This window comes from Dromiciops gliroides, chromosome 1, assembly GCF_019393635.1.
Source record: "Dromiciops gliroides isolate mDroGli1 chromosome 1, mDroGli1.pri, whole genome shotgun sequence".
Classification (NCBI taxonomy): Eukaryota; Metazoa; Chordata; class Mammalia; order Microbiotheria; family Microbiotheriidae; genus Dromiciops; species Dromiciops gliroides.
In genome coordinates, this window is record NC_057861.1 from 631,031,212 (window position 1) to 631,048,199 (window position 16,988).

A 16,988-nucleotide genomic window follows, 5' to 3' on the forward strand; every position below is an offset into this window, starting at 1 on the left:
AGCTAAGTCTGTCATAGTTGATCATCACATAATGTTGCTTTTACTGTGTAAATGTTCTCCTGTTTCTGTTCACTTTACTCATCATCAGTTATAATAAGTCTTTTCAGGTTTTTTCTGAAATCTGTCTAATTATCATTTCTTACAGCACCATAGTATTCCATTACATTCATATATACCACAACTTGTTCAGCCATTCCCCAATTGATGGGCATCCCCTCAATTTCCACATAATGGACCAAGAAAAGAGCCATTGGTCAAGAGCCCCCTCTTCTGCCCTACACTACCTTTTAAAGCCCTTTGACATAATCTCTTACTTTTTCCTTATTTACCTGAGTTTATGTTGAAGTGGCCTTTTCCCCCCACCAAGGCTCCTTGTACTCTCCATCCCCTTACTCCCTCTGTACTTTATCAGTTTGCTCCCACAATCACCCTCTCTGTCATTCTATTTTTTTTCTTTTTATCATAAAAAGTATTTTTTTTTAATTTTCCAGTTACATGTAAAGATAGTTTTCAACATTTGTTTTCATAAAATTTTTGGTTCCAAATTTTTTCTCCCTCCCTTCCCTTACCTCCCCTCCTCCCCATGACAGAAAGCAATCTGATATAGGTCACATATGTACAATCACATTAAACATATTTCTGCTTTAGTCATGTTGTGAAAGAAGAATCAGAACAAAAGGGAAAAACCTCAAAAAAGAAGAGGAAAACAATCAAAAAGTAGAAACAGTATGGTTCAATCTACATTCAGAATCAACAGTTCTGTTTTCTGAATGTGGAAAACATTTTCCATCATGAGTTCTTCAGAATTGTCATGAATCATTGTACCACTGAGAAGAGCCAAGTCTATCACAGTTGATCATTACACAGTGTTGCTGTTACTGTGTACAATGTTCTCCTGGTTCTGCTTACTTCATTGAGCATCAGTCCATTTAAGTCTTTCCAGGTATTTTTGAAGTCTGCCTGCTCATTATTTCTTATATCACAATAGTATTCCATTACATTCATATACCACAACTTGTTCAGCCATTCTCTTGTTGATGGGTATTCCCTCGATTTCCAGTTCTTTGCCACCACAAAGAGAGCTGCTATAAGTATTTTTGTACATGTGGGTCCTTTTCCGTTTTCTATGGTCTCTTTGGGATACAGATCTAGTAGTGGTATTACTGAGTCAAAGGGTATGTATAGTCCTATAGCTCTTTGTGCATAGTTCCAAATTGTTTGCTAGAATGGTTGAATCAGCTCACAACTCCACCAACAATGCATTAGTGTTCCAATTTTTCAAAATTTCTCCAACATTTATTATTTTCCTTTTTTGTCATATTAGCCATTTTGAGAGATGTGAGGTGGTACTGCAGAGTTGTTTTAATTTGCAGTTCTCTAATCAATAGTGATTTAGAGTATTTTTTCATATGGCAATAGATAGTTTTGATTTCTATATCTGAAAACTGCCTTTCATATCTTTTGACCATTTCTCAATTGGGGAATGACTTGCATTCTTATAAATTTGAATTAGTTCCCTATATATTTTAGAAATGAGACCTTTATCAGAAACACTGACTGTAAAAATTTTTTCCCATCTTTCTGCTTCCCTTCTAATTTTGGCTGCATTAATTTTTTTTTTAAAAAAGAACATACAATTTTACCATTTTCTGACATAGTTGTTTGTCTTTAGTTTTAGGGAAACACTGGCAAACTGCTTTATTAAAATTTAAGTTCTTGTTTAAAAGCCTTTAACTTGGCCAAAAGAAAGGACCAACCCTCCAATACCAGTTAGAGGTGAAATTTACTCTATAGATAAAGCAAGCGGCTTAACCCTATAGCTTAGTGAAAGCCAGTAATAGGACCCAGAGCCTCAGCATTAAAAACTTGAGACAGTACGGGACTAAATTTCAACTCTCTCATAAAAACACCACACCACAAAAAAAAGGCATAAAAATGAACAAGAAGGGGGCACAGTAGATAAAGCACCAGCCCTGGATTCAGGAGGACTTGAGTTCAAATCCAGGCTCAGACACTTGACACTTACTAGCTGTGTGACCCTGGGCAAGTCGCTTAACCCCAATTGCCCCAGTCCCCTCCCCCCAAAAAAAAGAACAAGAAAAGAAACCAAACCAAAACTAAAACAAAAAAAACCTTGACTATTCAAGGTTACTATGGTGATAGGAAAGATCAAGGCATAAATTTAGAGGAGGATAATAGTGCCAAAATGGCTGCAGGTGAAGATTCTACGAGAAGTGTAGTTTAGTCTTGGGTCCAAAAAGAATTCCTAGAAGTGCTTAAAAAAGACTTTAAGGGGCATCTTGGTGGCACAGTGAATGGAGCGCTGGCCATGGAATTAGGAGGACCTGAGTTCAAATCCAGCCTCAGACATTGACACTTATTAGCTGTGTGACCTTGGGCAAGTCACTTAACCCTAATTGCCTCAACTGAAAGAAAAAAAAAGCAAATTAGAGAAGTAGAAGAAAAATTGGCAAAAGAAATGAGAGTAATGCAAGAGAATCATGAAAAAAGAGTCAATAGCATGGGAAAAGATGTACAGAAATTTACCAAGAAAAATAACTCCCGTAAAAACAGAATTAGCCAATATTATGGCGTTATAGTCAGGATTATGCAGAAATTGACAGCTTCCACATTAAAGAATTGCAGGGCTTGGAATATGATATACTAAAAGGCAAAGGAGTTGGGTTTACAACCAAGAATCACCTACCCAGCAAAATTAAATATAATCTTTCAGGGGGAATGCAATAGAGGACTTTCAAGCATTTCTGATTAAAAGGACAGTGCTGAATAAAAAAAATTTGACCTCCAAATAAAAGACTTAAGGGAAACATAAAAAGGTAAAAAAGAAGAAGGAAAAAAGTAAGAAATTCAATAAGGTTAGACTGTTTATATTTCCATATGACAAGATAATGAAGTGTTAACTTTATTACTTTTTTTTTTCCCCTGCGGGGCAATGGGGGTTAAGTGACTTGCCCAGGGTCACACAGCTAGTAAGTGTCAAGTGTCTGAGGCTGTATTTGAACTCAGATCCTCCTGAATCCAGGGACGGTGCTTTATCCACTGCGCCACCTAGCTGCCCAACTTTATTACTTATAAGAGCAGTTAGGAGTATATGTAGACAGAGGGTATGGGTATAAAGTGACATTGATGGGACAATACCCCCAAAAACAAAATAATGAGGTGAGAAAGCATGTGCATGGAAGGAGATTGGATGGTGTAAATTGTCCTGCCTTAAAGAGGCATGAAAAAACTATAATGGAGGGGAAGATTGGGGGGGGGGGGGGTTTGCAAAGCTGTTAAACCTTACTCTCATTAAAGTTGGCTCAAAGAGGGAATAACATACATACTCAGTTATATATAGAAATCTATCTTACCCTGTAAGGAAGTAAAAAAAGGATGGGGATTATAGAAAGGAGAGAAGGAACTGAGAAAAGGGAAGAAAAAGAGAAGGCAGTGATCAGAAGTAAAACACTTGTGAGGAGGGAAAGAGTGGGGGCTAAGAGTGGGGAGGATAAACAAGCAGAAAATAGCATGGAGGGAAATAAACAGTTATAACTATAAATGTGAAAGGCATGAACTCACCCATTAAGCAGAAGCAGATAGCAGAATGGATTAAAAACCAAAATCCTACAATATGTTGTTTACAAGAAACACATTTGATGCAGAGAGGTACACACAGGGTAAAGGTAAGAGGCTAGAACAAAGAAAGCTAGAGTAGTGATCATGATTTCAGATAAAGCAAAAACAAATAGTTTCCTTCTTTATCTATTTTAATTATATCTATCTTGATAAAAGGTACCATATAAATAATGAAGTTCGATCAATATTTAACATATATACACCAAATGGTATATCATCAAAATTTTTGAAGGAGAAGTTGAGTGAGTTACAGGAGGAAATAGATAATAAAAGTATACTATTCGGGGACCTTAACCTTCCCCTCTCGGAATCAGATAAATCTTTTTTTTTTTTTTTTTTTTTTTTTTTTGCAGGGCAGTGGGGGTTAAGTGACTTGCCCAGGGTCACACAGCTAGTAAGTGTCAAGTGTCTGAGGCCGGATTTGAACTCAGGTCCTCCTGAATCCAGGGCTGGTGCTTTATCCACTGCTCCACCTAGCTGCCTCCAGAATCAGATAAATCTAACCAAAATATAAACAAGAAAGAAGTTAAGGAAATAAATAAACTGCTGGAAAAGTTAGATATGATAGGTCTCTGGGGAAAACTAAATGGGATTAGAAAGGACTATACCTTCTTAGCAGTACATGGGACCTACACAAAAATTTACCATGTATTAAGACATAAAAACCTCACAACTAAATGCAGAAAAGCAGAAAATAGTAAACACATCCTTTTCAGATCATAATGCAATAAAAATTACATTCAATAATGGACAATTGAAGAGATTAAAAATTAATTGGAAATTAAACAATCTTGATCCTAAAAAAACAAGTGGGTCAAAGAACAAATCATAGAAACAATCTATTTCATTAAAGAAAATGACAATGATGAGACATCAGATTTTATGGGATGTAGTCAAAGCAGTACTTAGGGGTAAATTTATGCTCCTGACTGCTTATATAAAGTAAAACAGAGGAAAAACAGATCAATGAGTTGGACATGCAACTAAAAAATCTAGAAAGTAAACAAATTAAAAATCCCCAATTAAACACCAAATTGGAAATTCTGAAAATCAAAGGAGTAATTAATAAAATTGAAAGAAAACAATTGAACTAATAAATAAAAGTAGAAGCTGGTTTTATGAAAGAACAACAACAATAAAACAAACCATTAGTTAATTTGATCAAAAAAAGGAAAGAAGAAAACCAAATTACTAGTATCAAAAATGAAAGGGGTGAACTCACCACCAGTGAAGAGGAAGTTAAGATATAAGTTAGGAACTATTTTGCCCAATTATATGCCAATAAAATTGAAAATCTAAATGAAATGGATGAATACCTACAAAAATATAGATTACCCAGATTAACAGAAGATGAAATAAAATACTTAACCTAATTTTAGAAAAAGAAATTGAACATGCCGTCAGTGAACTGCCTAAGAAAAAATCCTTAGGACCAGATGGATTCAAAAGTGAATTATACCAAACATTAAAAGAACAATTAATCCCAATACTACCAAATTCCTTTTATGAGAAAAATATACTGATACCCAAACCAGGAAGATCCATAACAGAGAAAGAAAATTATAGACCAATTTCCCTAATGAATTTTGATGCAAAAATTTTAAATAAAATACTAGCAAAGAGATTATAGCAATACATCACAATATACAAGTATTATTGACTCAACTTATAGATGAAACTTGTCTATAGTTCTATGTTCTGTAACTGATTGAGTCAGGATTCAAGCCAAAGTAAGTCTGATAACTCTAAATTTAGGGCTTTTTCTACTATATCAGTTGCAGTAAACCCTGAATATTTAAACAGAAGCTAGGGGTATAGAAAAAAGAACACACAGTAGAAAATAGTCTTTAAGTAGGAAATTGATATGAACAAGTTCGTTTATTAGGAAGATTACTTTGCCTTTAAATATTACAAAATTAATAATCATTAACAAAAACATAATCTAGTAGAGCTGGAACAGACCTTAGAGCCCATTCATATCAACCTCCTTATTCTGTTGATGAAGAAACTTAGTTCCAGAGAGGGTAAATTCTTTGTCCAACGTCATTCAGATCATAAGCCTCAAAGGCAGGATTTGAATATACCCCAGCAGCTAATAAATTTTAAGTATCTGCTGTCTGCCAGTCACTTGTGCTAAGCACTTCGGTTGATGTCGGATGGATTTAGGGTCAAATTGATCATGAATCATCTCTTTTTTGTTGTTGTTTTTATTTGTTTTTTCCTTTTTTGTTTTTGTTTTTTTGCTTTTGAGGGGCAATGGGGGTTAAGTGACTTGCCCAGGGTCAAACAGCTAGTAAGTGTCAAGTGTCTGAGACTGGATTTGAACTCAGGTCCTCCTGAATCCAGGGCCAGTGCTGTATTCACTGTGCTACCTAGCTGCCCCTCCTGTGCTTTTTAATGCTGTATACCTAATTTGTTTCACTGAGTGACCATTCTCTTCATCAGTACCAAAATGTTGTACTGATTTATAGGATATTTTAATATCTGGTACTTCTGGGCCCTCTCTTTTCTTTCTTTTTTTTTTTTTTTTGTTATTCCTCTTAAGATTTGGGGGGGGGCAGGCAATAAGGGTTAAGTGATTTGCCCAGGGTCACACAGCTAGTAAGTGTTAAGTGTTTGAGGCTGGGTTTGAACTCAAGTCCTCCTGAATCCAGGGCTGGTGCTTTATCCACTGCACCACCTAGCTGTCATCCCCCCCTTAAGATTCTTGACCTTTTGTGAAAGGAAAAAATTTTAAAACCCACTTATTAAACTTTATAGATAATAAGGCTCATCCTCCTTGCCTGCCATCAACCCAGCCCTTATTTCCTTGGAGGTAATTGAATAATGTTGTTTGTCTTTTCTTTCTACTTGGAGGGAAAAAAAGAGTAGTCAAAGGTGTCCATTGTGTTGTGGCCTGACTCAGCCATAGAAGCATCTCAAACTTGGAACCAAGTATTTTGCACCATTTCAGCAGGTTATTATGGTAGAGCATTGTTGACAGAAAAGAAGAGAAAGGCTTTTCTTTTTTCCCCCTCACTTGAATGAATATAAATGTGTTAAGCATTCCTGTGATAGCTGCTAGTTCCTCCCAGCCTTAGAAGGAAACCAACTAGAGAAGAAACCTGTGAAATCACGTGGTACTTATAACCCAGACCTGCAGCAAAATATGGAAGGGGGAGTATGGAAGGTACATCTGTCACTCTTCAGGTATCTAATGGGATAAGTGTGGTGCTTGTGTTGGCACATAGAAGGTCCTATGATGTGTGTGTGTGGGGGAGGTTATTGGGGGTATTAGATCTCTCAAACCTGCAACTTGGGTGGAAGCACAAACTTTTTCTTGCCAGGACTCAGGCTCATCAGGGGCAAGAAACATTAAACTTTGTGTCACTTCCTTGGGTTACAGGCTCTGCACAAAATTATTGGTGGTATGAAAAACTTGTGTGGCAATAGCTCTGGAGGTGTTCTGGCAAGCTTGGATCTTATGAAACCTGCTACATTCAGTTCTTGCACGGTGCTTCCCTGAGGTTCTAGGAGGCCTTAGCTTCACCCTCAGAGACTGAACCTGCTGGTCACTTGTTTGGCCTCTGTAGCAGCTGTATGCTCTACTGATGTTCAGATTCATCATCTAAAATGAGACCAAAGTCTCTCAGTCTGTTCTGTCATCTTGTCTCAAGCCCGGTCAGCAGAGAGGTGTTAAGCTGGAAGCTGTTGACCTTGGCTAAATTTTTTTGAGCATATCATTGACACTAGAGGATAATGCCTGCTCCTCACAATCTGGCCCTGGTATGTGCGGGAAAGCTCCGACACATGATCACCACCTAATGATCTTTGGAGTTTGTATGTGAAGAGATCTTGGGGAGTTGTTCCCAGATGTCATACGTGATGGGATATTAGAGCCCGGGCATCCTAAAGTGTAGTCCCTCTGTGAGGATAGCCTCTTGCTGCACTCCCCCAATTTGGGGGGAAATGTCTCTTTTTCTACCTTCCTATGTGAATACAGACTGTTGGATTCTGTAGGACACTGTCTTTGCACCCAGTGGGGGTCTGGATTCTGGAGTCACCATGTGATGTCCTTGTACGTTTAGACAGTGCCTGCTTCCTGGTGCATCTCTCAGCTAATGTTCCACCAAAAGCATGCTTTCTTTCAGAAGAAATTACATCAGAATAGCATTCTATCCTAAATTGGCCTATTCCATAGAGGTCAGGCACCCAAAAAGAGGTTTTTATTCCAGAAAGCTTAAACTTCATGGCAGATGAAGATTTCTCTGAAAAAGTCATCTTGTTTCAGCATGGTTGGCCTAGTGGTGGTAGGGTACCACTGGGGGGAAAACAGGAAGTTACAAAATAGCAGTTTAACAGAAAATGTGATTATCTCAAACACAGGTGTTACAATAACACAGTGATCATATCTTGCTAAATCTTGCCTACTGTTATTTCTCAGCATATGAAACTACAAATATTGAGCCAAAAAGTTAATTTGTCTCCTGTGCACTTTACTATAAAAAGTTATTTGAAACTAACTCCTTTCGGAATTTCTACTCTTGCCAAATTTTGCATCTTATTTCCCTTTGGAAAAGCAGTACTTAGGGGAAAATTTATTTATATCAGTAAAACAGAAAAAACAGATCAATGAATTGGGCATGCAACTAAAAAAACCCTAGGGGAAAAAAATCCCCAATTAAATACCAAATTGGAAATCCTGAAAATCAAGTGAGTAATTAATAAAATTGAAGGTAAGAAAACAATTGAATTAATAAATAAATATAGAAGCTGGTTTTTTGAAAAAAAAAACAACAACAATAAAATAGATAAACCATTGGTTAATTTGGTCAAAAAAGGAAAGAAGAAAACCAAATTACTAGTACTTCTTTCACTCCCTTTTCAACCCTTTTCAGTATGACTCCTGGGCTCATGATTGAACTGAAATTGTTCTTTCCATTGACCTCTTAACTGCCAAATTTGCTGTCCTTTTCTTAGTCCTCATCCTTCTTGACCTTTTTGTAGCTTTTGACACTGTTGACCAACATCTCCTCTGGGATACCATCCTGTCTGTTGTTTTTTGTGACACTCCTCTCTCTTAGTTCTGCTTCCTGTCTAGCCACTCCACTTTTCTTTGTGGGATCATCATTTATATGATTGATGACTAACTCTGGTTGTTAATCCCAAGCTACTGTCCTGGCTTCTCTTTTCTCTGTATATATACTCTCACTTGATGACTTCATTATCTCATATGAATTTCCTTATGAACTCTATGCTAATGGCTCTCAGATTTAGTCCAAGCTTCTCTCCTGAGCTTTATTCAGTCATTCTGAATATCCTGCATCAGAGTTAGCATGTTATAAACAGAACCCATTATCTTTACCCTCCCCCCTTTTTTGTTTGTTTTTTTGCATGGTAGTGAGGGTTAAGTGACTTGCCCAGGGTCACACAGCTAGTAATTATCAAGTGTCTGAGGCCAGATTTGAACTTATGTTCTCCTGAATCCAGGGTTGGTGCTCTATCCACTTTGCCACCTAGCTGCCCCTATAGTATTATATATAGAGAGAGAATTAAGCATCAAATGCATGATTCATTAAATAAAAGTGAAATGGTTCCTTCTCTTACACAGAAGGAGGACAACAGATACCATACTGGAAATAAATACAAAACAGTCTGTTGGAGGGAAGGTGCTAGCAACTTATCAGGAAAAGTTTCACCTAGAAGGTGGTACTTCAGGAGGACCTGAGTTCAAATCCGGTTTCAGACACTTGACACTTAAACTAACTGTGTGACCTTGGGCAAGTCACTTAACCCCAATTGCCTCACCCCCCCCCCCCAAAAAAAAAAAAAAGAACTAATACTATAAGGGCAGTTAGGTGGTGTAGTAAAGAGAGTGCCAGGCCTGGAGTCAGGAAGACTCATCTTCCTGAGTTCGGATATGACCCCAGACACTTATTAGCAGTGTGACCCTGGGCAAGTCATTTAACTTTTCCTCAGTTTCCTCCTCTGTAAATTGAGCTGGAGAAGGAAATGGGCAAGAAAATTCCAAATTGGAAACACCACCGAAATGACGGAACAACAAAATGTGACTTCTTTTTAAGCTCTATCTATTTCTCTCTTCACCTGGATTTTAAGTCCTTCAAGGACAGAAACTATATAGTACTTGATGATTACATGCCCGAGACTATTTAGAACTGTGTTCTTTATGTAATAAATGTTCAGTAATAATGTGTTGGTTAGTTTAAATACTCATTAATTTTATTCAAATGTGGCTACTAGGACCTCAAAAATTGTTTTTCAAACTATAACATGTCCAGGTTATAATGGGAGATCTCTAGGGGACTTAACTTCCTGATTTGCATTGCAGATGCAGTCATTGAATGAATATTTTAGGTAATAGTCAAACCCTCTTACTGTCTTGAGGGCTTGAACCTTTAGACATATACTGGGTTAGAACCTTGGGTTAGAAATCAAAGGCATAAGAATACAAAGTCATTCCCCAATTGAGAAATGGTTAAAGGATATGAACTGACAGTTTTCAGATGAAGAAATTAGAGCTGTATATAGCCATATGAAAAAAATGTTCTAAATCACTGTTGATTAAAGAAATGTAAAACAATTCTGAGGTACTACCTCATACCTATTAGATTGACTAATATGTCAGAAAAGGAAAATGATAAGTGTTGGAGAAGATTTGTGAAAATTGAAACACTAATGAATTGTTTGTTGGTGGAGTTGTGAATTGAGCCAACCATTCTGGAGAGCAATTTGGAACCATGCCCAAAGGTCTGTAAAAGTGTGCATACCCTTTGACCCAGCAATACCATTACCAGTTCTGTATCCCAGAAAGGGGAAAGGGCCGACATGTATAAAAACATGTATAGATGCTCTTTTTGTGGTGACAAAGAATTGGAAATTGAGCGGATGCCCATCAGTTAGGGAATGGCTGAACAAGTTTTGTGGTATTGGAATGTGATGGAGTATGAATGTTTTATAAGAAATGATGAGCAGGGGCAGCTAGGTGGCGCAGTGGATAAGGCACTGGCCCTGGATTCAGGAGTACCTGAGTTCAAATCCAGCCTCAGACACTTGACACTAGCTGTGTGACCCTGGGCAAGTCACTTAACCCCCATTGCCCCACAAAAAAAACCAAAACCAAAACAAACAAACAAAAAAAGAAATGATGAGCGGGCAGTTTTCAGAAAACCTAGAATGACTTGTTGGAACTGATGCTGAGGGGCAGCTAGGTGGCGCAGTGGATAGAGGGCACTGGCCCTGGATTCAGGAGGACCTGAGTTCAAATGCGGCCTCAGACACTTGTAACTTGCAGCTGTGTAACCCTGGCCAAGTCACTTAACCTTAATTGCCCTGCCCCGCCCCCCCCCCAAAAAAAAGAACTGATGCTGAATGAAGGGAGCAAAACCAGGAGAATATTGTGCACAGAGACAGCAATATTGTTTAATGAAAAACTGTGACCGACTTAGCTCTTCTCAGCAATACAGTGATCCAAGACAATTCCAAAGGGCTTATGATGGAAAATGCTCTCCACATACAGAAAAAAAGAACTATGGAGTCTGAATGCAGGTTGAAGCATACTATTTTCACTTGATTTTTTTTCTTGAAAATTTTCTGTTTTGTTCTTTTTCTTATTTTACAACATGACTAATATGGAAATGTTTAACATGATTATACATATATAACCTATATCAAATTGGTTGCTATCTTGAGAGAGGGAGGGAGAAAAATTTGTAACTCATAGTCTTTTTTCCTCTACCTCTTTTACTTTATCTTCAAAGTCCTTTTTGAGTGCCTCTGTGACCTGAGACCAGTTCATATTTTTCTTGGAAGCTTTGGATGTAGGGGCCCTGGCGTTGCTATCCTCTTCTGATTGTGCACCTTGATCTTCCTTGTCACTGAAGAAGCTTTCTATGGTTCGCAACTTTCTCTGCCAGCTCATCTTGCCCATCTTTTACCTGACTTTTAAGTCCTTTTTAAAGTGGGACCCTGCTTCCAGGCTATACTGTCCCAAGCTTCAGGGGGCCCCAGGTGGTACAATTTAATGAGGGGCAGGTTCTTCACTCGCATGACCTATGCTCTGGTCTGTAAATAACCCTAGGCCAACTTGCTAATTAACCATGCAACAAAATTTTGTTTGCTGTGGTTGTTAGCTCCTTTTTCGGGGGGTGGGGGGGCAATGAGGCTTTAGTGACCTGCCCAGGGTCACACAGCTAGTAAGTGTCAAGTGTCTGAGGCTAGTTTTGAACTCAGGTCCTCCTGAATCTATGGCTGGTGCTTTATATACTGTGTCACCTAGCTGCCCCTGTGGTTGTTAACTCCAACGAGCCTGCTCCCCTCTCCCATTTGTACCTCCTGTGCTCAAGATTTCTTCCTGCTTCCCTGATGGGGTAGAACAACCAAATTCCCCCTTAGCTTCTGCAGACACCCCTGTAGACTCCCCTTGGCCAACTGTTTTGCCCTCTCACCAGACTGTGAGCTTAGTTCCAGAAGACACCAGTGCTGCAGCTGATTTGGAGGCTATGAGGTAAATTTCTCTGGCTCAGACTGCCTGGACCTGGATCTGTGTTGGCTCGATCATGAGGTTGGACTCCACTCCCAGCCTGGCACCCCCTCCTGCTAAACTTCTATACCATCTATGGCTGGAAAATAATCTCAGCCCATCTTTTTCTGGTTTCTGCTGTTCCAGGAGTTGTCTTATGGCTATGTTTGGAGTTTTTTGGAGTAATTGTGTCAGGAGCTCTGAGCGTCTACTGCCTTTCCTCTGCCATCTTGGCTCTCCCCCCCCACCCCAAACTCATAATCTTTAAAAAATCAATGTTGAAAACTATCTTTACATGTAATTGGGAAAAAATAAAATACGATTAAAATTTTTTAAAAAGAACAACTATGGGTTAGAATTGAAAAGAAGTTCCTCAGCTTTTTCCTCTGCTAGATTTTGGGAGTATATATTACATCACTGCTTTATATTTTACATGAGTGAGAAAGTTTTCTTTCGACTCCATTAGGTTTATGCATCATTATGCTTGTTTCAGCTCTGCTATTAGGTATTTTAAACCTTATGCTTCAGAGTGGATGATGGAATAGAGTCTCTATTACAAAATAGCATTTTGTTTGGGATGGAGACTAATTCTTTCTGTCTTTTGCCTGAACTAAAAGTGCAAGGCATATTCATGGGTCTGATCTTGTTACTGATGGGCACAGAAGCTTTGAAGTTCTCTTTCCAAACTAAGCTGATTTGTCCCTCCTTGAGTAGTTCAATACCTCTCTTTCCCACCCATGTCTGAGCTTCTTGTGGACACTAAATCAGCTTAGCCCGTTGCACTTCAGAACTTGAAAGTGCAAGAGATTTGCCATCCTCAACCTCCCAAGTAGCAAGGATCACAGGCAAGCATCACCACGCCTTGTTGACTACATATTCTAGCTAGAATTAACATATAATTCATAGGTGAATAGCCATTCTCTGCCTTATGGGGTAAACACTAAATTGTTCCGAATCCAAGGTTTTGTTCACAATACACATTTATTAAGCACATAGTGTGTGTAACACTGTGCTTAGCTTTGGGGGTACAAAGAAGAAAAAGAAAAAGAGTCCCGGCTCCCAAAGGGTTTTTACAGTCTTTGGGGAAAAGACAACACACAGAAGGAAACCGAAAGGTGGGAAGGTCATGATGATGATGGAGTAGAACTGAAGGGAGTATAGGTAGTGAGAAATGAAGAGTTGGGTGGGTGTCAGAATCCTCTTAAAATAAGGGCTTTGGAAGGAGTTGACTTCTGCTGCCAGCCTTCCAGTCAGAGGGGCTGAGGCAACTGAAGGCACTGATGAAGTGTGAATGATTAGCACCTGTTCAACTAACTCAATCCCAAGTTGAACCTTTTTTTCAAATTATAGTATCCCAGATATAGAGCTGAAAGGGACTTTATAGGTTATCTAGTCTAACCCTCTTATTCTACACATGAGGAATCAGGCCCAGAAGGATTGAGTCTTTCCCCAGGACACTTCAAGTAGTATGTTCAGATTCCAGAGTGTAATACATATCCTCTTGACTCCAGATCCATCATGCTCTTCCATTGTACTCTACAGCCTTGCCTAGTTTGTGTATTGAGAGTAACAGGGAATTTATTTTAAAACTTTCATCTTTTTTTAAACTTAACTTTTATTTCCAAATGTTTCACTTCCTATTCATTCCTCTATTCAGACATAATGCTTTGGGGTTTTTTTGTTTTTTGGGTTTTTTTGCAGGGCAATGGGGGTTAAGTGACTTGCCCATGGTCACACAGCTAGTAAGTGTCAAGTGTCTGAGGTCGGATTTGAACTCAGGTCCTCCTGAATCCAGGGCCGGTGCTTTATCCACTGCGCCACCTAGCCGCCCCAGACATAATGCTTTGTAACAAAGAAAAAAATAGTTTCAGAAAAGCTAGCCAATATATCAAATCAGTCTAAGTATATGCAGTATTCTGTATTGTCTGACCTCTTCAAGGATAGGAGGGGTGTGCATTTTCTCTTCTCTGTGGGAACAAGTTTGGTTACACTGCTTTCAGAGTGGTTTTTGTTGTTATTTTGATTTATTTTGTTTTAATTGTTAGGTATATTCTTTTTTTTGTTAGGTATATTCTTATCCTGATTCTACCTACTCTACTCTGTTGCAATTGATAGGAATCTTTCTGTGTTGCTCTGAATGTCTTATTCATCATTTCTTGCAGTTCAGTCATGTTAAATAATATAATTACACTAATATACCATAATTTGTTTAGATATTCTACAGTCAGTGGGCATTTTCTTTGTTTTCATTTTTTTCATGCAGTTTATTTATATATCTTGAAATGTTACTTTAAAAATTTATATACACAGGGCTACAACTGTTCGTTACAAAGGGAGAAATCTTCGAATCAAAGCTCCTATGTGTCGGGCCCTGAAGAAACTCTGTGATCCAGATGGTATGTAAAAGACTAGGCCAAGTTCTCTTGGTTACTGCACGTACTGTTCATTTCTGCCTCTCACAGGCACAGTTCTGTAGTTATCATGGATTCAAAGAGAACTGTGCTTTTGTTGCTTTATAATGGGGATAATGTGAAAAATCAGAGTAGAGAGACCATTGCTGCTTAGTTAGGGATATCTGTACTTCCCTCGCAGGCCTGCTGAAACTGCTTTAAGTTTGCTTCTATTTTAAATTCTGACCTCTAAGTCATGAGCTCTTCTTGGTCTTAAAAATCCATCCATCCTTGCTGAACTTTGCCCAACAAGTGAGCCAAGTTAATTTAACAATCCCAGTTAATACTTTGAGTCAGTCACCATCAGTGAACAAATTCTGATACTAGTCCGTTTCTGATGCTTAAAAGATATCCCAAATCTGGGATGTAGTATGGCTGAGCCCTCGAGCAGTGAAATGAAAGTCAACCCAGATTCTATTGAGGTACCTTTCTTCTTTCTCCCTACCACCTGCTTAGTTGTGTGTGGAGTATTCTGGTCTTTCACCTCATTCACTGTCATATGATTGACTTATGTATCTAGTGGTTTGTTTAATTCCAGGATTTTCATGGTTTTTTCACATTACACAGGTCTCAGTGATGAGGAAGATCAGAAGCCAGTGCGGCTTCCTCTAAAAGTTCCTGTGGAATTGCAACCACGAAACAACCATGCTTGGGCTCGGGTGCAGAGTCTTGCCCAGAACCCTCGCCTAAGGTAGATTACACTGGTTGATTAAGTAGCTCTTCTTCTTGCCAAGGGGTAGGGGACAAGATCTTTTTTTGGCTTTTTACATTTATCATTCTGTGATGTTCCTTATTTAAAAAGTGTGTTCAGAATTACCTTGAAGTGATAATGAGAAAGAAAAATTTACAGCTGCCTGCCCTTTTCTGAAAATTGGTACCCTTCTACCCTCTATGCTTAATTTAATTAAGAGGTGATAGTGAGCTATTACAAGTGTTTATTAATCACCTACGGTATTCAGATCCTTGGGTGCTGGGATTTAAAGCTAAGGTAAGACAAGGTTTTCTTTTGTAGGTCTTGTTCCAGGCCACTGCTTCACACTCTCATGTAGGAGCAGTGAGAACATTGTAAGTCTGTAAAGGGTCAAGGAGCTAGTGAAGTAGGTGTGGTGGTATTTAGCAGGGTAAAAGGTTGAAAGGCTTAGTTAGCTTGTTCTCACTTTTTTTGTTTTGTTTTGTTTTGTTTTTGCGGGGCAATGGGGGTTATGTGACTTACCCAGGGTCACACAGCTAGTAAGTGCCAAGTGTCTGAGGCCGGATTTGAACTCAGGTACTCCTGAATCCAGGGCCGTTGCTTTATCCACTGGGCCACCTAGCCGCCCCTTGTTCTCACTTTTTAAAAGAATGTTGTTGTTTTCTATTTTAATCTTAAGTCGTCAAGAAACATAAAGGAGAGAATTCTGTATTGAATTGTGAACTGTTATCTAGTACATGTTTTAAAACAATATGTTGAACTTAATAAAATGGTTTAGCAGAATTGCCAGTTTTATTTTCTTATGAACTTTTTTGTTTTCTTCTGTGTATTTTTTAATGTTTTTATTGATTATCCCCTTTCCATTTTTAATCCTTACTCACTAATTCACCCATATACAATCCCTCCCCTGTAACAAAGTCATTGTTCTTGTTTTTTTCTGCTTTGCACCACAGAATCTCTGGCTCTCTATTTTCCAAGACTTCGTGAAACGTGCCTTGTTCTTATTGCTGTGTATATTCCACAGTTTTACTCTCAAATCTATCTCTGGGTCACTTAAGTGTTCATTCTCTAGACTTTTAAATGTATAACTTATTTATATGTTCCCTTGTAAAACTTATAACTTATTTACATGTTGCCTTCCAATATATCTTCTATCTATACATTCATTATATTAGCTTAGTGTTCTTTTATATAGTTAAAATCAGTGTGTATTGTGATTCTACTTTTCTTAACCTTTGTATCATTTTTTATAATCCTTATCCATATTTCTTTGCATTCTTCATTGTTTTCTAACCTTTGAGCCCAATAAGAGATCTTGACACTCCCACCCTCCCTGGCCACGACAAATAGGAGGATGGACATCCCTTTCTGCTGCTCCTCAGGAGTCACTCTCTCCTCCCTGTGAGTTTTACTTTGTGCTCTTGACTGTTTGATTTCTCTATAGGATGATTGTAGAACTACATCGAAAGGTTTCTAGCCTCATTGAATTTCTGAAGCAGAAATGGGCGTTACATGAAGTACGGATTGTATCCTTTTGGGGGCTAGAAAAGGACACCTCCCCTCCCCCAACTTGGTGGCCTGTGCTACTGTGGACAGGCATTCTGTTTCCTTTTTGTGATCTAGAGGCAACCTTATGTTTGGTGCCATTGCTTGTTTTACATATGCGTAAAGTTCTTGGGTGAGGGAAAGA

General features: G+C 38.4%; 1 protein-coding gene across 2 annotated transcripts in view; it reads left to right on the plus strand.

Moving 5' to 3' along the window:
• CRAMP1 (cramped chromatin regulator homolog 1) overlaps positions 1-16,988 on the plus strand; it is a 115,091-nt gene that overhangs the window by 68,445 nt on the left and 29,658 nt on the right. For both annotated transcript variants that reach the window (XM_043969770.1, XM_043969764.1), the window contains exons 7-9: positions 14,468-14,553; positions 15,175-15,298; positions 16,743-16,824. In XM_043969770.1, the coding sequence (XP_043825705.1) occupies positions 14,468-14,553; positions 15,175-15,298; positions 16,743-16,824 (292 nt within the window). The remainder of the gene's footprint in view (positions 1-14,467; positions 14,554-15,174; positions 15,299-16,742; positions 16,825-16,988) is intronic.